This window comes from Pelecanus crispus, chromosome 3, assembly GCF_030463565.1.
Source record: "Pelecanus crispus isolate bPelCri1 chromosome 3, bPelCri1.pri, whole genome shotgun sequence".
Lineage (NCBI taxonomy): Eukaryota > Metazoa > Chordata > Aves > Pelecaniformes > Pelecanidae > Pelecanus > Pelecanus crispus.
In genome coordinates, this window is record NC_134645.1 from 64,141,215 (window position 1) to 64,167,286 (window position 26,072).

Sequence of the window (26,072 nt, forward strand, 5' to 3'; positions counted from 1 at the left end):
GAAAGATTAATGCCCAGCTGAATGGGCAGAGTATTTGGAAAGAGGCATTGGGGGTGGGATTTAAGCCGTACTGCAGCTACTGCATATAAACTATAAAACATGGTAAACATTACAAAAAGGTGTATTAATTGCAAAACAGAAACATTTAGGATGATAACAATGCCCTCAAAGTTAAGTTTTTCAGTAATCACAGGACCTTAAAAGTTGAAAACTCTCCTTCTTCCCTCTCTATTGTGCACCAGTATGATTCTCACAAACACGTCACTTCAGTTGCTGTGCTAGGAACAAAAACAGGATGGATATTAGACATTGGAAGCTCTCCATTTGCCTTTACCACAAGGGTTTTTTTTCCCATGGATCATAAGAAGGGCAGACGGGCATTCCCTTGAGGCAAACAGAGATGTTTTCAGAACATCGTGCAACAGGAATACTCCCTGACAACGTCTATAATAATATGTTCTAAGCACAACTTTCTGTACTGCACCTTAGGCTATTTGGTGGTGGACATATTTTTATGCCCAATCATTTTCCCTGAACTTGTGTAGGGACCAGTGCAACAAAACACCAGCCTTTTAAAAGCAGTACACCTCATTTAGCCACACAGATGCTCCTAACAAGTCAACAGGTCCATAAAAATTTCTGAAAAAGGATCTGTGTATCAACATTATCCAGTTTCTCAATCAGCAAGGTGGAAAAGGTTATGATGAAAGAAGTGCACTTAGTCACAAAGTATCTGGCGAGCGGAAAGATTCCAACCCACTCCCTGTCCCAGCATCTAGTTTCCTTACAGAGCTTCTATGTGGTCAGAGTTTGATTAAGACATGAAAAGTGAGACAGCGCAAAATGCCATCCAAGGCTTCCCCGTGGACAGACTTGCAAAAGAAAGGAAAGAAGATTCTGAGTTTGTTTCAGTCCCATGAGGCTTCACTCAACACACGGCTAATGTAAATGCCACCCCAGGTGGCATTTCCTCAGGCACTAACAACAGGTAAACATCGATCCAGGGATGTTTGTGTGTGTGCTAGAGGTGTGTGCTAGACAGCTCAGCTTGGTTCTCCCTGGGTAGCTCACCAGCTCCTTCCCTGCACATCTAGTAGGACATCAGGTTTGGTAAATGCCCGGCCATGAATATAGCAAGAGGATGAAGACTGTTGACTCTCTCATGCTCCCAGAGCAGCTGCCTTCTCTTTGCATCTCTGTGAATCCCAGCTGCAGTAGCCTTCCTCACTGAGAAAAATATAATTTTTCTGTGCTGCTGATGGTCCTTTCCGTTTCACATCTGGAGATTGTTAACTGTTTCCCATGTGGTCTGAGTTTTAGCAGCAAAACCACTCCAACAAATTCTAGTAAAAATGATTTATTTGTATTAACTGGACACTGGATACCAAAATAATACTGTATGGGGGACTTTATTCTCCCTTCCTCTTCACATTGACATTTCACCTCGACCTGTCCTCTGAAATAAATACTAGGGAAACCTCATGTTTTAGTGGTTGGAAGTTCAGAACTGAAAAGGTCAAAAGCTGAAAATAATTTGAGCATGACATCTCCTCTGTTTAGGAGAGCTTAAGTACATAGGAGTGGCAGAAATCCCAGCTAAAACTCGAACTTGATGCTGTGAGGCTGCGACTTCCCCTTGGATACTAACAGCTTACAGCAACCTCTGTTTTTGCAAAGTCATAATTTGCTGCCATGGAAAGAATTATATTAGCAGAAACCAAATGCATTGCTTCAAATCTTCAAGGGACAAAACACTGCAGGAGGGAAAAAGATACATATACATATATGTATGTTTTGCTACTGCATAAAAAGAAACCAGATAAATAAAGCAGAGGGGAGTGCTGAGTGGAGCTGGGAAAATGGTTTTAAGTTGCTAACATGGAGGAAAAATTACCCAAGTCTTGGATAGTAAAATCTACTACCTTTCCAGAAGAAGGCCAGTTATGAATTTATCAAAGCCTTATTTGGTGCAAAAACACTTGTGCAGAAATATCTTTGTTTAACATTCAAGCTACTCGTAGGTGAAAGCAAGGAGGATAAGCGAAATGCTCTTCAAAAGTAAACGACCACAAGTAACTAAAGAAACCAAGATATTATAAAGCTATGTATTAAAACAACAGCACTAGCAAGGAAAAGAAACAATTTAATAGTTGCAGAATGCTTTCCACTCTATTCAAGCAGGAAAAAGTTTCCCCCATGAGATCACCAATCTGCCTAAACCATGTGGCAGAGAAATAATCTTTAGAACTGAGAATGTGAGAATGAACGAGATGATGGCTGATATCAAATACTTGTTCCGTTACCTTACTTTCTCAGTTTAATTTAGTTTTGAGCCCATCGCTGCAAATTTACCGGCTACCAGAACTTTTTGCTGCCCACAGTGCTACATCATTGTGTTGCACAAGGTGGCAGAAGACATAACGCACCCCAAGGCCGCAGCCTGAGGCTTGCTGCTGCTGCTGCTACTACTGTCAGGGGAGTGTGCTCTCACTCAGACTCTGCCAGTGAGTATATCTCATTTGGGGATTTATGTTGTGGATAACAGTGGTGTAGTGCAGGATGCAGAAAGGCTGCGCTTGGCTGGCTTGTGTCTAATTTATGGATGAGTGTACGTAGGCATGAAGCGTTAAGAGAATGCTGCAGACCACACGAGGCTCCAGGCGTGCTCTGGCACAGCAAACTTAAACGATACCTCTGCCCCAGGCAAGGACTGGCTCTTGGGGAAGGGGTTTATTGCCCAGCATTCATCATCAGGTACTCAGGAAAATGAAAGCAAACAGGTTTTATTTCTGCTACAAATCATGCACAGCACCAAAACACTCTGTTGCAGCCAGAAGAAAACCAAAGGTTTGCCTGTGATTGCTGCAAAGAGGGACTTTTTTTTTTTTTTAAACTGAGACAAGTTGTAACTTTGAGATGGTGGAACTGAATATAATTTTTGAAGAGTTTTGTATATCATTCTCACTTAAGAAAAGGAGGAAAAAACGTGAAAATCATAAGATGATGGAGAGAGTCCTGTACCGTAAGAAACTATTTTTGAAGATTTTGAAACCATTGCAATTGAGCCTTCCCACCTGTAGGCCGATGCAGGAAAGCCGATGCAAGACCTCTGGCAGGAAGGGACCGCCTGCCAAATTCCTACTAATTGGTAGTAAGGACAGCTGAAGAAACTGGCCTCTGAAAGGAAAAATAAAGCTTGAAACCCCAGACGAACTTCTTCAGGAACACAACTACTTCTGAAGAGAGTAGTAGATCCGCATGCATGGATAGATATAGGCTAATGCCTATAAATAGCTCCAAGCTGGCAGTGCTACGGCAGTAACGGAAGCCAGACTGTGGTAACAGCCGGCTTCGCCATAGATCTTAATGCCATCTTCCTTCTTGCTGTGGGAGACGCGCTGAAAACAGGTCTGGATAGTATATTAAAACTCTTATCATGCCTTGAGCAAGGTTTCATAAGGTTATGCCAGTATTTTAGAAATTCAGTTCAATCTCTACGCAATACCTACAAAATTCCTAGATTTCACTGTTTACGTGAAAATGCCAAGGAACACGACCTTTAAATACAATTTTCATATTTAGTCCAGTAAGTTTTCTCTACAACAGTAGTAACAGCAGTAAGGAACCTTATACTGAAAGAGTTCAGATAAATCTGCCAGATTAAAGAAGCAAATACCCTTTATTCCTTTTGCTGCTGCTGTTAATTTAAACTGAGATAGGTGATTTTATTCCTTCGGAATCAATGTCACAACTCCCAATTAAAAAAAAAAAAAAGGCTAAGTAAACTGTCTTTAATACTCTTGTAAAGTTTAATTCATTTGTTTGCAAAGTGATCTGAGATATCTGGAAAGATTAAGTACTATTTTCTTTTCTTAGCAAAGGTTAGAATATGGTTGGGAATTCTGCTGCCGGAATGCTAGAGAGACTGGTTTCCATGAACATAACGAAAATGCTAGATTCTCAAGTACATCACATCTGCATTGAGTGCACTGAGTTATAAAGACAAAAGTAAGGAGAGAGAGAGGAGTAAAATCTTAGCACTCTTCTACTCTTCTGACACCATGGGGTTGCTGGGGCTCACATTTCCTGCGAGAGTAAATGAGAATAATTTGCTATTCCAACATGTACTGACAGGAATTCCCTGGTCTGTGTCACCTGTGAGGGGACCAAGCAGGGGCTAGTTCTATTTAAGTGTTAAAACACTGTCAGGGACTTTTTAATGCCAAGGAATTTTACATATTGCTATTTATATTTCGAAACTGCAGTCTCAAGAGTGTTCAGACTCGCCCTTCTCTGCCTAGCAATGTATAGGTGGGATCTTCCATGTACAAGCCAGTTTGATATAATACGCTTTCAGGTTCACTGCAAAATGTTCTTCCTTACACTGCAAAACTTACCAAGAGGCTGTACAGTATTATATTACATGCTAATGGTATTTCCAGAAAAAAAAAAAAGAATTACACATGAATAAGGCAATGAAAGTATGCAGGTAACCATGGCTACTGTTGTGAACTAAATAACATTTTTTATACAGCTGTGAATATTTGTATTATTGCCAGTTAAGCTGTAGAGTTCAGATTTGAGACAGGGCTGGTAAACACTGAATTCTTGCCTGAAGAAAGGTACTTCCCAAAGTGGATGCAAGGCTCTACATTGTGCCACTGCACATTCTAGTGTAATTTTTTTGTCTAGTAAACACACATCTTATTACCCCAGTCAAAATAATAAAAGCACAACTCTTCATGGCCATGACTTACACTTTACTGTCAGTGACACACTTTTGCACAAACTATTTTCTGCCTTATGGGTATTTTTATTTCCTCTTGCCATATACCTGCAATTTCAGCTTTTGACATAGCTTTTGAAATAGCTTTGGCTCCATAAAAGAGACTTTTGAAAGATCTTAAAAAAATCTGCAAGCAAAACTCTCAGCTTTCCTTGCTTTTCACTAGTGGTAACACCCCCCTCTTTGGTCCCAACAGAATTCCTGGACAACAAAAGAAAAAACAATTCCAAATGACAGGGCAGATGAGAGGGACGTTTTCTCCTTTGATATCTCTTCAATTTCCAAGTTCACCCTTCTTAAATCATCCTCCTGTTTACATGTCCGAGTCTCTCTTCTCAAATCAGTCATCATCAGAGAAGGAATGGAAACCTAAGGGATTTTTCTCCAATCAAATTATTTGGAGTAAGTTGACAGCAGTTGCTATACTAAAAGAAAACATAAACACAAAAGCAGTGAGATGAACCTGTGCTTCCAGTAATATAAACAAAATGAAAATAATGAAACGCCTATTGTAACTAAGTGAAGCAGGACATAGAGCAACATCTCTCTGTTCAAAAATTGACTCACTTCTTCCTTCCAGTAGACCATTAGTTTGAAACCCAAGTGAGCGCTCGTTCATTCACTGTGAATTTGCCTTCTTTGCCTGGTTTGGAGAGAGAATATAATTTCTTAATAAAAGCACTGGCTAATGAAGCACACACAGATTCACTTTGCAGTTCAACCTTTAACAACCTGCCTGTAGCCTCAGGCAAACCACAAATTCCATGTTTTAGTTTCTCCTCTGTAACACGGCGAAAATAGCAACTCTTTTCTGCCAGTCTCTGCCTGTCCTGTTCATTTAGGCTGAAAGAAATTTGAGGACTAAGCATTTCGTATCTGTATCAACAGTGCTTAGCTTAAATAAAATTACAGGAGATATTCTCTAAAATGGTACTAGGTACCAATATCGTTATTAATATATATGTGTATATATAGTGTGTGCCTGTGTACATATATATACACACAACTATATATACACACACACTATACAGTAATCCTACCAAATTGATGTCATGGAGAATAAAACTGTGGGAGGCACAGAAGCTTAGTGCTCAGGCAAACAACTGTGATATCTAAAGACCCACAAACTCCGGGGATATTAGGGGCAATGAGTGTACAAAGCAGGGCACTCTTCTGACTTCTGCATACGCAAAAGTGCTGGAAAAAGAAAACCGCTCTGCAAACAGTGATCCTGCACAGTGGTCACACGAAAACAAATGAAGCTGAATTTCTGTACGTTGGTCTAGAATAAATGAAGGGTCACATTTTCAATATACACTGGGTACTTTAAACTTCCCTTTCAAGCTTTTTCTCAGTGATGTACAGTACACACAATTATCACCTCCATGTTCTACAGCTCTCTCCAGCTGACTACTATTATCGCCTCTTTATTTCAGTATTTGGTTTCCTCTACTTTGCTTGCTGTCTTCTCTGTAACAACCTCTAAGGCTATCGCTTTTTCTCTTAGCTTCTGACACATGCATTTCTTCCTCCCTCAAATTCCCTCTTCTTTTTCATCTTACATTCCTCTGCTTCAGGAGCAAAGACCAAAACACCATCCACCTTAGTCTCTGATCTAAGAATACATACATTCACCTCCTAAAATGATTTGTAGCTGTATGTATTTTTAAACAACTTGCAGCCAACGCAGTTTTGTTAATGAAAATGTCAGTAAATCTGTGTATTAGTAAAAAGACATTTTTAATGGATGTTTCCTTTATAGAAAATTATATCATTTCCCATTTCTTCATTTTAAAAAGTGCCTTAAAATACAAAGTTCAGTAGACTGACATACATATTTCATCCTTCCCATAAATAGTTCATAAAAAAATTCTACATTACATACTGTATTTGCACAAGAAGCCACAAAAATGTGCATGGCAGTGACTCAGCAAGTTGGAACTCTGCATATAGGGTTTGTAGAAAGCTGGTAAAACTCAAACTAACAGAATAAAAAGCTAAAAGACTCACGATGCAAATAAAATTGCTTCCTGTGGGAAACAAACTTAAGTATGTGATTTGAATATTACAGCCATTTTTGATAAAGAAGAATTTCCTTTCTAGGTATATTTGAACTTTCTATAGCATGCACCATGTCAGCCTAGAGTATTTTATGAGATACCACGAGCACTAAATTTGGTACATAACCATAAGTAACGTTATTATTTGAAGCTGAGGTCGCTTCTGTTCTGCAACAGAATGGACAACAATACCAACTCTAACTCTTAGCTGCATTTGCATCCATGAACCCCAAAGTAATTTGCAAAAGGCAACTCGCCTCTTCATTGCAACTGACTGAATAGGACATTGAGGCACATGAAAGGGAAATACCTCTGAGCACCCGGCAAGCCCCCAGCATGGTGAAGAGCAGAGTGCAGGCGCACACAGTGTGGTTTGGCACAGTAGCTGCCCTGCCTGGGACACTTCATAACCAGAATCAGACACAGTACTATAAACCCAGTAACAGCCAGCACTGTTTTTCTAACGATCATTACAAAGCCCCACAAAATGCAGGTATTAGCTAATTAAGACTTACAAAAAATGATTTTGATCAAACACTGTATAACTTCTCCCAGATTATTCAGCAAAACCAGTGGCAGAACTAGGAGTAAAAAAAAAAAAATTTTAAACCAGAGTTTAAACAGCACTTCAAATATGCAGTGTTACTTGTTTTGAAGAGAGAGCAAGCTGTGGAGAGTTAAAGGATACTAGTTAATCTTGCAATGAAGATGTAAGAGCATATATTGGCCATTGGTCTGCCTTTTGCCATTCTGAGACACCTTCATGCCCTGTGCCATTTCTCCATGGTTGGACCTTTTTCCTGCTCAGATAACTGTGGTGTCAAAAGGAGGAAAAGAGTCACCTTAGTCATCCTTACGGGGTCTCTGAAAGAAACAGACACCCCTAAAAGGTGACATCTTCTCCTGAGTAGGGCAACAGGCTGGGACTTCAGTGTTTTAGGCGAATGTCCAAAGGTAAAAGGGATAATTGTAGACCTGCATGACTAATGGCAATGGCTTACACATCTGTCAGAAACATCCTTCATGCTACATCCTGAATTTGAGTCTCTTGTATTTGAGGAGTTACTAAAAATGTACACTGTTATTACTTATTTGTATCTGTGTGGGAAAGTAAAAATACGGGGATTGAACTGAACAGCAGAGCAGACATCAGGTTATGTCAAAGCTCATAACCCACCATGAGCAAAAGTAATTCCCAAGGTTGTCCCCAAATCCTTGATTTCTGCCAATCAGCATGTATAAAACATTACTGCTGTGGCACTACTTCAACATATTAATCACAGAATCATAGAATCGTTTAGGTTGGAAAAGACCTTTAAGATCATCCAGTCCAACCATTAACCTAACATTACCAAGTCCACACTAAACCAATTAATCATCTGAGTATGAAATGATTTCTGCAGAAATGATGACTGTTTACAAATACAAAGTCATGTAAAAAGACAGCAATTAAAAAAGAAAAAAGTTACTTTTAAAAAGTGGTAATTTGTCACAAAAACAGTGTCAAAATATTTCCTTGTATTAGCGTTCCTGTAGCAATAATGATCTTGGGATACAGGGAGAAGTAATATTTTTTATCCCACCAACTTCAAGGGCTGGAAAAAGCATATAAGCTTTTGGGCTCAGACTCCCTTCACCAGGTCTGTTGATTCTTTTGGTATCATGTCCATGTGAAATAACCCACTTTCCAACAACGATAAATAGGTAAAAATCAGGTCACTAAGTTAGTGCATATGCCTTCAATTGAAAGAAAAGCTGTCTGCCAAGCTTCAACCAAGTAGATCATAGGTCTGTGAAAAAAAGAATCTAAAAGGATGGAATCCAGTTGCTATAGCGGCAAATAAAACAAATACATGAGATACCATGGAATGCTGCAAAATATTTGTGGTATGATTAAGTCAGATTTGCCACATGTGTGAATACTAACAGCACGGTTTAGTAAAGTGGGTACAATATAGTACAATCCCACTTTTATTGCATGTACATTCTAATTCTTATCTGAGTAAGTGCTAATGAATTGTAACCAGCGTGTCCAAGGATACATAACACTGCATTTTACTGTAATCATAAGGCAAAGCACAGTCCCTTAAATACATAACGATAGACAATAAATGCATATTAAAGTACTATAACTTCAAAGAGGTATTTGCATCCTTTCCATGGCCTGCTAAAGAGAAAAAACTTTTTTGTAGTGAACGCCTCTAGGATGACTTATATGGGGTGCTTCAGAGTACACAACCTGTAGCTGGCAGCTGACATATTAAACCTTCTTCAACATAAGCAATCCTCCCCTCAATACATTAATTTTTTCCAGTGAAATGTTCTGTTTTCTTAATAAAAGACACTGTTTGAATATACTCATCATTAATCATACTAATGTATCACTTACTTTAGTTTGATTCTACTATCTGACTACGTTCTCTGGAAAAAAACTCGGGGGAAAAACCAGAAATCTATTATATCAAAAGATAAAACAAGTGTCTGACTTTAACTGACAGAGAAGAGAGGGGGGCATGTAGATTTTTATCAAAAATGCGTACTAGTTATTAATGCATTTTGTGCTGATTTTCAAGTTGAACATTTATTTACATTTATAGCCTGCAAACCATGTATCTTATAAATCGTGTAGTAGCACCAGAGAAACGTACCAGCTTAAGCACTACAAAAGAGTTGTGCACGGCTCCAGCAGTCACTATGGCGAGCAGCATAAGCTGCACAGAAAGTGAATGTTAAAACAAAACCAGTGTTCCTAATATTGTCAGAATTATCGGAATGAACCAAATGCGTTTCCATCCCACACCGCTGACGGTTTAACAAACAGACCTAACAGTCCAGGGCCAAACTCTGCTTCTAGGAAAACACAGCTCAGTATGTACTCCACGCCCAGAGAAAGGCAGAAAGTCTAAGGCTCTCTTTGTATGTCCTTTTGGGGCTTTTCTTTGCTCATGTGTTTTATGCCCATAGTAATTGCTTTACCAAACATTTGTATGAGCAACTTCAGCTGAAAATCTGGCTTTGAGCTTTTATTATCATCAGTATTATTACTATTACCATAATTATTACTTCCAGAGTTACACTAGCTTTGTCTGTTAAACCAGGGCAGTTTGAAATACAGACAGGACACCTTCTTACCTCTGGTGCTTCAAATATGTGATCTTCCAGCACGCCTGCAACCCTTAGCAAACAACACATCTGTTTTAACATGCAATGCACCTCATGCTTCACAGCTCATATGAAAGAACAAGGCACACTCTGAACATGCTTGTTTTTCAACAGCAGGACTGAAGTTTTGAGGGTCAAACAGACAGTCAAGATAATGTACAGCACTGTCAGATAAAAATATAGACAGAGATACAAAGACACCAATACCATTCTACAGATATCATACAGCTACAATTTATATGAACACAGGCCTCATACTGTTGCATGGTTGCAGGTGGTTTTAATCCTAAACATTTTACAAGGATTTGAAGCACCTGGCATGTCACTGTGCAAATATTAGTTCATCTGCCCCGTAAAGCTATGTCCAACAGCAGCAGAAGCAGTTCTCCTCTCACAGCAGCATCAACAAGCCATCTCCTTGCTCTCAACTCCTCTAATTAATAGATCTCAGGGAAGTTTTCCCAGGGAAGCGATGGAAAGATACAGTAAGAAAACATACTCTTCATTTCCTCTTTCTTACTTTTCCTTAATTCCTTTCTTCCTCTTTTCTCATCCTTTTCCTCCCCCAGGTCCTCTTTAGCATTTTGAGTTTCTTCTGGCTTGCCTACATTATTCTGTGGCTCCTTCTTGATTCACTTGCCTCACCTGTTTTGGTTTTTTTCTCTTCTTTTTTTAGGTAGGAGTTGGAACAGCATCAGCTGACTTTTTGATGAGTCTCTTTCCTCCTGCATGTCTTTTTCTCTCATCCAACTTTAGTCTAGTCTACCCTTGATTTTAGTCTAGTCTACCCTTGATTGGCTTAGAGTAGACTTGGTAGAGTAGACTACTTGGTAGAGTAGACTTGGTAGTGTGGGTTAATGGTTGGACTGGATGATCTTAAAGGTCTTTTCCAACCTAAACGATTCTATGATTCTATGAACTATCTTTCCCTAACCTCCTTTTTTGTGTGCTCTCTCTTCTCCCCTCCTTTGGTAGTCATTCCTGTGACTCGGTGGTGATGCTACATGCTCTCATCCTCTGTGCTAACAAACTTATGTGACCTTGTCAAGAGAAGGCAGCAAAGCTTCAGAAAAAGATCTCATCTGGGGATGTCAGCTCCCAGACTTTTCATTTGCAATGCTTGCGTTTAGAAGAGGGCTTGCATGCTTAGCTGTTACTAAGCATTCAAAGACATTTTAGAAAAGGTCCCTCATTACCATGCGTTGAGCTTGTTTGTACCAGGAGGAGCCTGTGACTACTGGAAATAGCAAATAATCAGAAACATTCAGCACCTGTGTTGAGTCAGAAAGTTGTCTTCACCTTACCCTGATGAGCCTCCTCCGGCAGATACATAACGTGGTTAAGGCCAGCTTCCTACTTCACAAAAACTGCTGTGCTATTACTGTATTAGGTAAAGGGGTTTTCCTAATGCTCCCAGAGGATACCTCTCAGATAATTCAATCTTTTTTACCTAGCAGCCTCTCTCAATTTTCAGGTGCTATGCTATCACAGGTTTTGACATAGTACCAATTTCCAAGCCCTTCACATAAGTAACAGAAAATCAAAAAAATCTTTTAAGCTGCTGCTGTTTTTCTCCCCGGAGCGGTGGGATAATTGATACTACTGTATTCACGCTCCAGTGGTGGAACTGGCAGATAATGAGGAGAGATACCAGACGGAGCCACATAACTGCAGCATGAACATGCAAGAAGTGTACAAATCCAACAACATCATTTTCATGGGTTTTGCAAATATTCTGAGTCCCCAGGCAACGAGCTTCAACTGCTACTCTTTCCATCAGACAGATGTTTAAATAATAGCCATCTAGTAGTGGGTATTCTGTTGAAAATTAAATTACAAATTTTCCTGATTTTTATCAGAAAACTGTGCAAGTTATGTAACAAGTGAGAACTCCTTCCTGGAGCACTGAAGATTTTATTCACCCTTAACATATGAAAATATTATAGATAGTTTAAGAAGAGCACTTGAGTTGGAATACCCTTGAAAACCTTAAATTGGATTTAGAAACAAATCTTAGAAAAGGGTAAGTATCTTCTAGAGATAAGCATGAGGCATTACCAAGGTGCAGTACATTGTACAAAACCAGCCCACATGGGATGTTGCTGTATTAGGAAAGCATCCTCAAGAAGTATAACGCACTGTTTCACATGAGTAATTTCTGAAAAGGATTTTTAGGGCAACATGCTAGGTGGAAACACTTTGCTGAAAGAAAGGACATCTCCTTGTTTGTACATCAGAGTGAGCACTGTGCAGCAACTGACCCAACTAATGACGGAGAGACAGGTTTGTCTAAAAAATCACCAGTTTTGGACCTTCCAATCTTTATATGCCAGGTTACTATGAATTTTGATCTTTGCATGGCTTTTCTGTTTTTCTACTTGTCGAATCATCAAGGAAAAAAGCTTTCCACCAGAAAAACAAAGGAACAAACAAGCCAAGGCCACTGGACCTAAGACAAGGCTGCCAGGAAGAACAACAATTGGAGAGATGGCCGGAGGGACTCCACACCACTCTCCGAGGGCTGAGCTTTTCAGCTGAGCAGCCAGCAGTAAGAAAAGAGAGCCAACTTGTGAAATAAGTAGAGATGTATCACTTGGACAGGCTCCTTCATCTCCATAACTTGTCTTCATCTGCTATTTGTCCCAGTTTTTGTGCATTCTCTTGAATACAAGGACAGAGGGTATGTCTTTCTAAGAACGCGATTGTTTCCCAAAAGCAGCATGAAAAGAATGGAGTACAAAAACTGCAAGAGCTCGTACAGACTGTAGTAGCGCAGAACCCATACAATAATCAGTTTTCCAATTCCACAGAGGCAGAGCATATTCCCCTTCCCTGACCTCTCCTCTAGAGTTTTCATATGAAGGCAACTCTTTGTTTCTGACCTCCAAAGCCATTAAACTCCCTAGTAAGTAATTTCTATCTCTTTTTTATCTCTATTTTACTTTCCTTGCCACAAACAAAAGATGATTCACATTTTTAAAAAGAATTTGGGACAGCGTCTGTGAAAAACAAAGAAGGACTCTCGCTGAAATGGTATGCTAACTTGGACAGATACTGCATGCAATCTTGCCATGTAACCTGGCTCAAAATCAGCAATGCTCAAGCTTAAATTAATTCAGTCTACAGATCTGTTTATGTGGGCATTGGTTAGAATAGGGGCAACCTCTAGTTTTACAGCCTGAGCTAATATTGAAGAGAATATAACTTCTGGAAACAAATGGTATCCATGCATCATCCTGTCCAGTCCCAACACAAAAAGGTGCAATGAATGAGCTGACAAAAATCCTAATGCTATGACACACTAGTTTTAAACACTAAAGGTTAGCCTTTAATTAAAAATTGCGAATACTGATAGAGATCAGACAGACAGCCATCAAAAAATGGGAAAGAACTTTTCCCATGGAAAATACGCCTGTGGAATTAAGGGTTGATACGGATCCAAAGTGCAGGACAGTCTCAAGAACACCAACGATGTCTCTGATGGAAGAGTTCAGTAATTTGGCAACTAAAACTGTAGCCAGAAAACATGAATTCATCTGCACAACTAATAAATACAGGAAGAAGTGAACTTGACACTTCAGAAATAGACCAAGGCCCTATTCTCCAACAGCCCTCTTTAGACAGGTAGTTATTTCTACTGACAGAAGCTTAACCTCAGCTACTCAGATGTGCTCCTTCACATAATAAACAGAGATGAAATCCTTGTCCTGCTGAAATCGACAGCAACCCTGCCATTGATTTCTCCTGGTCATTCGTCAAGTCATAGTGATACCATTGGTTATGGATGAATCGACTGACTGAGATGATGAAATATATCAGTTTTATGGCACAGTACAACTCTATTAGTGATGCCTTTCACAGGTGTATGAATCTGTACGTCTGAGGTACCATCTGGTGCCACAAGGCACCACTTATTACACAGATTTTTCTGTAGACTGGAATTATATTTTTAACTATTACAGTATATATATATGTATATAAAAAATAGAAATACAGTTCTTACCACTATATGCCATTTTATGGTAAATAGTTCGTGGCTTTTATCTTTGTGCACAATGATGAGCCTCTCTGTTTCTACAAAACTTTATAAACAATATTAAGATTGAATGGGTAATGGGATTGCATAGCTCTCAGGTTCATTTCCCTTACATTTTCTATTTCTAGAGAGGAGTTTTTTTTATAATTAGGAACTTTTTAGATGTTGAAAAAGTGCTGCTATAAAAGAGTGGTATCTCTAAGTATTAGCAAGACATTACTGTATATTCAAGAAAACAGGGTTTTTTTAACTATGGACAACACTGTAACTGCAGAGAAGGGATGGGAAAAGGGGAGAAGAAAAAGGGGCATGAGAACTAATTATTACAACCTAACAAAGCAGCAGACACTGCTGTCCAAACCACTTCTGCTTGGGCTAATGCACTGAACTGGACCAGCCCTTCAAACAATTTCTTCCTACAGCCTTCAATATAGTCACCTTAAAATGCTTCTAAAGTATGAATACTCTCCAATACTTTGATGCATGCCTATATTACTAATGAAAATACGATTGCTATTATTACAGCCAGATTTCATGACTTTTCATGCCTTTTCTAGGTGTGGATTTTGCAGGCTGATGTTGACAGTTAAGCAAGTTGTTACAGCTGGTCATAATACACGTGTCAGAAACTTTTGAAAATATGACTTCTCAGTTAAAGTAGGGAATTGTTACTGTGGAAAATGTATAGTTTTACATTTTCCACTTTTTGTGGCTTTTTTTGTGATAAATACATGTGTAGGGAAACTGCTGTGAAAAAACCTGGACAGAGTATTCACAGGTGAAGTAACATTTGAGCCCAGATCCTTAGGAGCTGCACCAGGCACTGTGGGGGAAGCTCAGAGAGAAGATGGATTCATCAGCAACGCTGCAGTAGCAAAAGGACCCACCTCTCACTGACAGATTTCACTCTGCCAAGGGTGAAGAATCTCTTGTGTGAGTTTTGCTGTACAAGGTTAGGCTCCAGCACAGCCACCCTTGCGTTCAGAAAAATTATCACTAAATGTGCACAGCTGCTGTAAAAAACGTGCAGGAAAAGATGGGAATAAATGTTTATTTCAGTAAAAATACCAGCCAGTGATCCCAACTTTTCTAAAACTGTATTCCCAGAGGTCAAACCCTTTCACCATGGGGGCCTCTATCATATTCTCTAAAATCTGCCATGTCAAAATTGTAACTACTAAGTGAGGTGCTAGCATTCTTAAGGTAGTTTAAGAACCCCTTTGTATTATGATGGGCAATGCATCAGAATTAATTAGTATGAAAGCTGGTGAGGATAAAATGATGGCTAAAACATCAGAAAGAATTAGACTGAAAGGTGGTGAAAAGCCCAACAGCCATAAGCTTTCTCTGTGACTGAACTAAAGGAACACTTGGATAAATGGAGACTGACACAGCAAACAATTCCTTTACAAAAGACTTTCAAAAATGCCTTCTACAATATTTCAAGTTTAAAAAAAAGAAGCTTAAGATGCTTGCACGCAATTCATTTCAGCAAATTTTATTATGTCCAAAAATCTCAAACAAAAGCCCTCTTCAAATATTTCAGTAAGTATACATTCCTACAGAGCAACATGAGCTTGAATTGCCTTTTAGTTATGGCACAGAGGAAACTTCCTGAATACATAGGGCCGTTTGTTGTCAACTGCTTCACAATGTACATTCATGAAAAATGTTATAGGTTAGACATTTTCAGTATGTGGAATGTCACCTGGAAGAAGTGTCATCAGAGCTGGCATTGATGTGGTGTGGGGAAAAAATCAATGTACGTATGGCTTGGCAGTGTTTGCAAGTGTTCAGTTTGTAACCTCAAAACTCAAGAGAGGACAGTCTGAACAAACACAGCAGGAGTCATCAGACTCCTTCCTCAGCTCTGCACACGCATAATATCAGACTGTTCCTTTCAAAATATTGTAAAACAGTACAGTATCTAGCAGAAACTGATACTCCTTTTGTCAGTAGTAACTCTCATACTGCTCCTTTAACACACAATTTAGGGAATAAATAAATAGCAGTACCATCTGCCCCACCCCACAAAGGACCAATTTATCAAGCCCAGCAGTAGTGGACAAATCTTGATCTGCTGTGGTGATACAGTACTCACACGCTGAAGGATGAGCTCTGCTGTCATCTGCTGATGAACAGCAGTGCCAAATGGTTTGCCATGCCTTGGTATGGAAAACAAAGTAATAATGAAACATTTTGCACAGATGCAACTAGAGAAGCAAATATGATGCTTTTCAGCTCTAAATGCTGCATAAACAGTAGTAAGTACCTGATGGCAAGTGTGGCCTTACCTGTCCCTTAGCATTTAAACATATAGTTGAGAGAAAGAACGTCCCACTTGACATACCAGAGAGGGATGAAAAGGTCAGATTTCTTCTCAAGAAACTACTTTTATGATTACTGATGCAGCAATTTTGAAGCTTTGAGTTGATGCATATAATTCCACATTATTAAAAATACTCAGATACAGGTTCTGCTACACAAGTTTGGTGTACTTGAGAAATGAGTAATTATGTCTTTTTTTTTTTTCTAAAAACATGCAAGTCCAAAAAGCATAGTGAGATTTTTTGAACAAGCATTTTAACCAAAATTTGTTTTCATCACAAATTATACTTTGGTAGAATGGTAAAGAATCATTCAATTAAGTGTTTCTGTCATTTTAGAGAAAGATTTGTCAAAGTCAGAACTTCTGTTTTGTGGAAGAGTCTCTTTTGAATAAACTTCTGACCAGGGTGACATTGCTCTGGGAAAGGCACCTTATCACAGAAAACAGCTGATCCCCACAACTAGCCTGGGATGTAGGACACACAAGTTCAAACCTCCACTGTTTCAACCTAATAGGGATCCAAATATGACTCAAGGAGTCAAGGAAGGAAAGATGTTATTCTTGCTTGCAAACAATATTCCTTAATCACTTCTGAGGGGATTAGCTCTGAAAGTATGCAGAGTCATGCACAGGGAAATCACTGTCTTACACTTTTGTTTATGCAAGGAAGTGTTTGCATTACTTTACTCACCATTCCATGATTTAGCCACGCTGGTATAAAATTATCAAGCAGCTTTGGGTAAACCAGTTCCCTGTCATAGATATAGATGCTCCAAAACATCGTCACAACAAACTAAGAAGAAAAAAAAGAAAAGACATTTTAAAATATATGCTTCTGAACAATTAACTACACATTTTAGATAGCAAAATGGAGCATTTAGCAAATGATCTATGGACAGACACAGACATTATTGTTCTTTGACCAGATCCTGCTTTAATCAACAGTGTGAATCTGGATTATTGCTTTTCTTCTGGCTTTTTTTTTTTTTTTTTGACTTTCAGCCTGGAAAAAATCTCAATTTTTGACTTACATGCCTGTGGCCAAATTACAACTGAGTACTACACTTTAGTAGCAGATGTGGCACATAAATAATGTTTTACCACTAACAGGATGGAAAACAAATGGAAAATCAGGTAAAATATCACTTGGAATTCATAGAACATATAAATATGAAACACTCACCCCTGAACAGAAGCCTATAAACTCATCTTTGTACTTTTTCATGTCAGCCATCGAAATATCATTGTTTTAAAAAAATATTTAACCCCTTAACTACTCTGCACACAATTCATGGACTGGGATCCACAGAAAGAGGTCTAGTATCGTGCTTGTTTGTCAATATGAAATTTGGCTTGGTTCTTGTCAGAGACTATTTACCAGGAGCTCAGAGAAAGACTATTATTTCCTCTAGAGAGAGGACAGGACAGATGGCTCAGATAAAATTCGCACTAGCCTAAATTTTTGCCAAAGTGTGCACAAATTCCTTAAAGATACCCTGATGTCTGAAAAGCAAAAAACCACAAAAATTTACAGAAAATAGTTTTAGCTTACCTTAGATGGGAAAGAACAAAGTAAATAATCTTCTAATTACAACACAATTGCTTTCTTACCTTGAATTTGAGTCATAGTTTTCTAGTAATAAAAGGCTTATTGTTTACAGCAGTAAAACCCAATACCTGGGCCAGGAGCTTTTCAATGACCATTTTCAGGGGATATCCACACAGTAGCGACAAGTCCAAGTTTAAGGTTTGAGAGGCAACAGATAGGACTTTCACTGAGATCAGCAGGGAAGTATTCAGTTACATCCAAACCAATGTGGGCCATGATCTTACAGCTAATTTGGGGGGGGGGGGGGGGGGGTCAGTAAAAGAAAGTGCAAGAAATATGGGGTGAGCGCAGCAAGGTCAGCAAATTACTAGTGTGTGTGATAGTGTAGGCATAAGTTGTTTCATACGCTTCTGACGTGGGAAAGTTAAAATTGAGGTTGCAGTTTATCAATGGCACCTTGTTCTAACCACAGACACGCAGACTTCGGCCAGCCAGTTATGTGAATGACCTGAACCAGTACACTGTTCCCTCAGTGTGCATACAGTACATAGTTTCTTGGCTTCCAACACACTTGTCCATCTGTTATGATAGCTATCGATGCCTGCTCAGAATAAGCTTGGACTATTTGACTAGTGCACAGAGGCCAGGAAAAAAAAAACCACTTATGATGGACAGCCCGAAAAACATTGCAAGTGTAAAGTACCCCACAAGAAGTCTCTCTTCTGGGACAGTCTTGGCATTGGCACAGCCTAGCTCTTTACGCACCTGCTGACACATAAATGCCAAGATATGAATAGCTGAACAGCAGGGAAAATGGAAACAAAGTATCCTCTTCTCTCTAGGCTTCCTAGAAGTCATGTATTATCACAGTGGGTCTCTGAGAACCTGCTAAGACCAACTGGGACATCAAAACATACTCTCAGGCGCATGAAGACCAAGACTGATAATGCTTTTTTCCAAGGAAGTCTTACAGCAAGAAAAATCACCCAGGATTAGGTTGAACCTTATTACACTGAACACAACAAAGCTGGCATGTTTTGACCTGTGATTTTTGTGCAGGGCACAATAAAGCAATAGACTTTGCCAAGGAGGTAAAGATAAGAAAAGAGGGGATGTGCCATCTGTCCCTTAACCAAAGTCAGCCAATGGATGGAACAGGATCAGCCTAGCTGGTTGCAACCATCTGGAGCTACAGACGGCAAATGCTGCTTAGCAAAGCACTATCACAAGGCAGACATAAGGTAAAGGAAGTACGCAAAACCCAAGGTGTTACAGAACTAACCTATCCCGGAGGACGACCTGACATGAGACTAACGCAATGCCCTGGGGAAGATCCCTTCCAGTGTCTGAATTGTTCACCTTACCTTTCCTTACAATTAGTTCATTTGGATAAAATGAACTATAAAAATGAACTGTTGTGCTATGAACTAAAATGAACTATAAAAATGAACGATAAAAATGAACTATTTGAATAAAAAGAACTGTAACGAGGACTCGCTACTTAGCTACCTTGGTGTCCTGGTTTCAGCTGGGATAGAGTTAATTTTCTTCCTAGTAGCAGGCACAGTGCTGTGTTTTGCATTTAGTAGGAAAAGAATGTTGATAACACACTGATGTTTTAGTTGTTGCTAAGTACTGCTTATGCTAGTCAAGGACTTGTCAGCTTCCCATGCTCTGCCAGGTACACAAGAAACTGGGAGGGGGCACAGCCAGAATAGTTGACCCAAACTGACCAAAGGGCTATTCCATACCATATGATGTCATGCTCAGTATAGAAACTGGGGGGGGTTGGCCGGGGAGCAGCGATCGCTGCTCGGGAACTGTCTGGGTATCGGTCAGCGGGTGGTGAGCAACTGCATTGTGCATCACTTGCTTTGTATATTATTATTATTATTATTATTATTTTATTGTTACTATTATCATTACTATTTTACTTTATTTCAATTATTAAACTGTTCTTATCTCAGCCCAGGAGTGTTTCTCACTCTTACTCCTCCGATTCTCTCCCCCATCCCATCGGGGCAGGGGGAGTGAGCAAGCGGCTGCGTGGTGCTTAGTTGCTGGCTGGGGCTAAACCACGACACTTGGCTGCTTCTAAATTTGTTTACTTTGATTAATGAGCAACTGTTGGTCTGGTACTTTTAAATCACCTCTGCTATCCTTATACTTTGGTACTGGTAGACTTTTATTTGGGCTGGGCTTTGCCAAGATCACACACATGGTCATGCAGTGCCAGACCATGATACAACTGAGCTGCTTCTTTACACTGCCTCTGTAAGGCTCAATCAGAACTGCGGCTCCTTACGCTCATGCCACCCTCCTTGTGGCACAATTCATCACTGTTGTGGAGACAGTCATGGTACTACCCTCACATGCCAGGCTGAACAGGCTGCTCATATGCAGCAGACATCTTTCAGGGAGGCCAATACTGTTATTTTCTTTTGTTCCTGAGGCAAAATGGCACAAATGTCACCTTTCCACTTCCTCTTTAGACAAACATGAGGCCTGGAATTCAAGGAAGATAACAGGCACCAGCAATTGCTTTTACACTTCTTTGCACAGGAGCCTCCTAAGATTGCCAACTTTTCGAAGACAGCGATTACTTGGTTAAACGTAAGGTTAAGCAACATATAAAAGAACAGAAGAGTCCCTCATTTGCTACTTATCCTATCTAGGGTCATTACAAACCAAAGGGAACCTCAAATTTGCAAGCAGACCTTGGAAATTGAAAATATGGAGTAGCTCACTTGTCGCAGGCATCTAAAGTATTGCTAAACAAATACACAGCAGCAGGAAAAAGATAAGGCTGAAAACTAAATGCTGTTTTCCCACTTAAGGAGATATTCCTTGAGGTTTTGTCCTCCATCTTTGAAGCTTCAGAGGACATTCAGAGCATGCGGCACTGCCAGGAAAACTTTGAAGGGACAAGTTGGGAAACAGCCGGCGATTCAAAAGGGAAAACAAGTGGTTTTATCAAAACACCACAAATGGAAGCAAAGAGAAACTAAGAGAGGAAAGCCAGTGAAAAGAATTGCATAATTTGCTGGTTTACATGAGCCCAACCAAGAAATGTTATGCAAACGAAGAACGAACCCAGTGGAACTTTATTTTCCTGCACTACGTGTTTTTGTTTTTGGCTGGGCTGTGCAGTTCAGTTCACTCATTTCCTGGATGGCAGGACAAAGGAAAAAAAACCCAACCCTTGGACCTTGACAAAATTTCTTCTGAGTACAGTTAAAGGTAAGCTTTCTGGCTGTCTCCCAAGACATTTGCAGTTAACTGCAAGTATAAATATATTGTTTGTGAGCCTCTTTGAGGGTTAAAGGCATTACACATAGAAGCAAAGTGTTATTAAAGGCAGACCACAGTAAGCACAAATTGGCATGGTACTGGCTTTAGGTGGGATCTAGTGCTAGCACAGCATCTCACCAAATGAATTTGAAAAGGGCCAATGAAGGAAATCACAAGGAGTGGAAACTGAAAATCAGGGAAGACTCCCCTCAGAGAACAGAGTTCAGGAGGCAACTGCACCATTGCTCGCTCATGTTCCCATCACCAGCCAGCACGTCACCACAGATGAGGGCAAAATCTAGAATAGAGAGATTTTGGCATGGTTGAGTCAGTTATGGAAATGAAAGTATTTTGTAGTCTGATCAAATAATGAGATAAGTAGGAGACTGCAGCAAATGCCTACACATCTTTTCTTGGGGTGAGATCCCAGATCAGCATTATTGATGAGCTACAGAAGGGTGATCAGCTTTCCTTTGGACTGTACCAGTACAGAGAAACAAGAGATAAGAAAGCATGCCTGGCTTTCTGTCTTTCATATCATAGGTTTTTAAAAACATAAAAGTATAATATAAAGCATATGAGATCATTCTAGCCAGTGTAGACTCAGACCCAAACGGAGCTATTGAAGCTACATGATATAAAATACCAACAGTAGAGTTTGTGATTTTCTAGGCAGCAATCTTTCTTCTAATATGTAACAATATCAGTTTTCTTTCTTCTTCCTATCTCTATTAAACACAGTCTTAAACAACTAGAAATGCCTGTTTTATCTCTTCTTCCTCTTGTTTGGTACAAATTACAAGAAACATATTGATAAAACCATATACAGTTTACACAAAACACTAATTAACCACAGAAACTCGGCAACTTCATGATCTGTGTCAAACAAGCAGAAAAAAGTAGGGATAGTCTAAACCACTGGTGTAGTCTCTGACTTTTAAGCATGGTCTCACACTTCTCTAGCAGTGTAAATTATTCCCAATATAAGTCTCCTTTACCCTGATAAGTGCGCGTGGGGGGTAAGTGCTGCCAGTATAGATGAGAACTGGTAATGAACTTCTAAAATATCTATGCAAACATTTTTCTTCAGTGGATGCTTCCTGATCTCTTTGGCATTTGAATGGTACCCCAGGCTGATAATAAACTCAAAAAGGGCTAGGAAGTGTTGCCCACAGACTTTTTGTGGAATAAGGCTTTACTGCACAGAACATTGTTCTGTTGATTTCTGACTTCACTCTCTTAAAGAGTGGTATCAAAAAGAGCAACAATAGGTAAACAGTAGTCAGTATGTCCTTCAAAGAGGTTCATGTTTATTTCTTGATGCTCCTAAACAAAATGGTAGGTTAGCAATTCAGTTTTATCTGAGCCCCCAAAGACACACAATGCATAACACAACACTAGAGAGATGTGATTTGCTGCAAAGATTTTGCAAGATTTGATTTGTTGCAAAGCCACCCAAGGAGATTGTTTGCCCTTGGGCTGGTTCTTTCCCCTCCTTTGGAAGGTGGGAGGAGGTTGGTGGTCAGACTTCCCAGGTGGTTTACATGTAATACTTTTTTAGGAAGTACTAAAAATTAAATACTTTATTTTGTTACATTTGTTTTTCACACATCATTGTTTGACTTGGGAGTGGAAACCCCTTTTCTCATCTGTTTTTCAGAACAAGTCATCTCAAGGGCTTCAGTAAGCAGGAAATACAGAAAAAAATGTGTTGAATTGCTCTTGAAAAACTACAGTTAGTGGGCTTTAAAATGTTCCCCTAGTATTTGCATTATTCCCTAAACATGCCCTGTATAAAACACTGAGCAATAAAAATAATTTAGATGTCAAGGTAACTGACAAGTACTTAAGCATGACCACTGCTGTTACATTAGAAACCCAACAAGGATTTTATTCACATCCGTCCAATTTTATGTGTGAAGGTTCCCTTGTGCGGCTACTGGAAACCACTGGGAAGCTCCATGGAGAGCTAGGTGGGTGAGTCTCAAAGAAAGAAAATCTGCATTTGAACTTCTTTTGTTCTTTTTTTTTTTTTTTTTTTTTAGTGAGGAAGCTGTTGAGAGAATATGGGAAATGAGGGAACTTTAACTTTTTTTCTGCAGACACTCTGGTGTTTAATAACTTCCTTCTAACAAGCACCTCCGGCATACCAAAATTTCACTGGGTGTTTTCTTACATGTAAATAGCTCTTTAGAGAACAAAGCCAGGATTAGACGTTTGCTACTTTTGGGCCCTGAACTCTTCCTACCCGTAATCCCACTGAAGAAGAGCCCCCAGTGGCTGGCAGTCCCTCAGGCACTGGCCAAGGCTTTGGCAAGGGGTGGCTGCAGCGTGGTGGGCACTGCTGGAGAGGATCAGGTTTCAGGAAGGAGCTGAGACCAGTGTTAAGTTATGAAGTGCTGCTGCTTGTCTCCCGGTAGCCAGGAGAAGAAACAACAATGCAAACAACCTTTTTAGGCTTTCTTTGTAAGAAGGAAAGTGAAATAATACGTGCTAATCAACTGCTCCCCCTCACCACTGAAAGGTCACCTTTGGAAATGAAGAGCATCTGCCCAATGAGCATGGCCATTTCTTGCTATTTTCTGGATATTTTTTTGTTTTGTTTTGTTTAAGACAGAAGTTGCTTCTGCATGAAGCCCTTGGGAAAGTAGCTAGCTCCAGGTATGCAACATGGCTCTTGGGAACTGCTAACTTGTAAACGTTGCAACAGTACTTCTAGTACAGACAAGGGCTAGCTGGGATTCCCCACTTACTGGTGGCAAGAGAAACAATGTCTGAAAGAAAGGCGCAGAATTACCAAGACAAAGTGAAGCTGAAATTCAAGATCTTGAAAAGTTTCAAGGTGAGTAACACTGCAGAGGTGGAGGAGCACACAGACAACAGTAAGGTGCCGAAACAGCCGCAGGAGAGAATCCCTGAATCCTGAGTGGCATGAGAGGGCCAAAGAGGGTGTGCTCTGATGCATGTAAAGGCTTACACTTCTAGATTGAAAAAGGCACTTAAAATCCTTAAATAAAGACAAATAATGTGATGTTGTTCTCCTTCTTCACTTCTACTATCAACACAGTAGGAAAAGCATCTGTTGCCAATCACAATCACAACTACTTCTAATTCCCAGTCTCCCTTAAAATACAAATGCAACATAAAAATCTCTGCACCCATGAAATACATATTTGCAAGCCTGTTTATGCACAGATTTTTTAAAACCTGTACTAGTTGATCCAGTTTCTTCTACCATGGCTGGAGAACTGCAGTCTGTTACTCCAACAGGAATTGTGGCAGCTCCCAAGAGGCAGGCCAGCAAGTATAGTCAGGGAAGGCTACCAGCTGGGTTTTCATGGAAGAAATACCTGCACAGTGTTTCACATATGCTTTGCATTTTCTAACTTTGCAAAAGCATTCTGTATTTCTTCATGTATTGTGAAATCCCATGTAAATGGTGAAATCACTTTTTAATGAAGCATCTCTGAATATATTGCATTATAAATGATAGGTTGATAAGTTGTGTGAACTGCTGTTAACTGACAGTAAGTGATCAGCTTTTGTGAAACAGTACAACTTTAGAGACCTCGTATAGTCTTCTAGTAGTCCTACCATGAAAAAAAAATTGCTTCTAGTGAATTTATTTTGAACTGCTGTACACTGAAATTAAAAAATTAGAATTAAAGGTTGATCCTGAATTACAATAAAAGCAATACTTCAATGAAAGGTTCACACTTCTTTTTTAATCTAACCTAAACTTAGAACTACACTGACACAGATCACACTTCCATGTAAAACCCCATGAAATTCTGGATTTTCAGCTGCTTTCAGTGTGTAGTATGAGACACATAAAGACACAAAGCACCTTTTGCCATTGAAAGCAATGTGCAATGTCGCAGTGGAGCAGGACCTGATCCAAAGAATAGTTTTCTTTTGAAAAAGACATGTAAAACCATATTTTTCCATACCTTCTGTGTGCTTTTTTACATTACAGACAAACCCCTTTTTTTCCTACCCCATTTATTCTGTCAGCTCTGAATCCCCCATGGGACTAACAAGGGGACTTGCACTTCCCTTCTTGCCCATGACAAAATGGCTTGCAGCCCAAACTCCAGTCAGGTTGTTATGGTGTGAAACGTGCCACAGTCAGTACTTTCACTACTCCTGATGATGACACTCGGTGCAGAAAAAGCCCAAACTGACTCTCAAGACGCTGCTGGTACCATTCATATTTGAAATGACTTGTACAATCAAGTTCCTATTGTAAAGTACATTCTTTTAAATGAACCAAAAATAATTTCAGCAACACCAGTGCTCCCTTACACCTGTGAAAAACAAGAGAGTAGTAAAATAATCTACCATTTTTCCCTTTCTGCATAACCTTTTGCGTAGAGGTGGGAAAGCTTTTCAGACAGAAAACAATCAGTGAATAACACCGCTCACCCAGTTTGTAAGGACATGCACAGATTAACACTGTACTTACCACTCCAACAGGGAAAGCTAGAACAGCCATCATCCAGTCACGGAGGGAAATGAGTTTTTTCAGCTGCCTCTCTTGCTCCTGACTGTCATTTCCTTTAGTGAGAAGACTGGACAGGTCGGTCAACACGCAGATCCCGAAGAAGACAGCCTGGATAACCTGCACGGAAGGGCAACACACTCTTGAGCACAGAGAAGACCAGACCTTTGGCAGAGAGCAAGCTGGACACAGGCGCACGTGAGGAATATTGCCACAGAATTGACATGGGGAGTGGGAAAACATCAGTCCCTTAAAGATGGGTAGAATTTGTTCACATAAAAGCCACTTGTGCTTCTAGACTGAAAGCCCTGCACGCACCGTGCTCCTCATGTATGGGGAGAATCGATGCGAGTTCCAG

At 39.8% G+C, this 26,072-nt stretch overlaps 1 protein-coding gene across 3 annotated transcripts in view; it reads right to left on the minus strand.

Moving 5' to 3' along the window:
* Positions 1–26,072, minus strand: part of AIG1 (androgen induced 1) — a 125,336-nt gene that overhangs the window by 61,851 nt on the left and 37,413 nt on the right. Inside the window, exons 2-3 of one of the 3 annotated variants that reach the window (XM_075707206.1) lie at positions 25,679–25,834; positions 17,065–17,166 (exon numbers count right to left, since the gene is read on the minus strand). In XM_075707206.1, the coding sequence (XP_075563321.1) occupies positions 17,065–17,166; positions 25,679–25,834 (258 nt within the window). The remainder of the gene's footprint in view (positions 1–17,064; positions 17,167–25,678; positions 25,835–26,072) is intronic. The other 2 variants (XM_075707209.1, XM_075707207.1) reach the window with 2 other exon arrangements.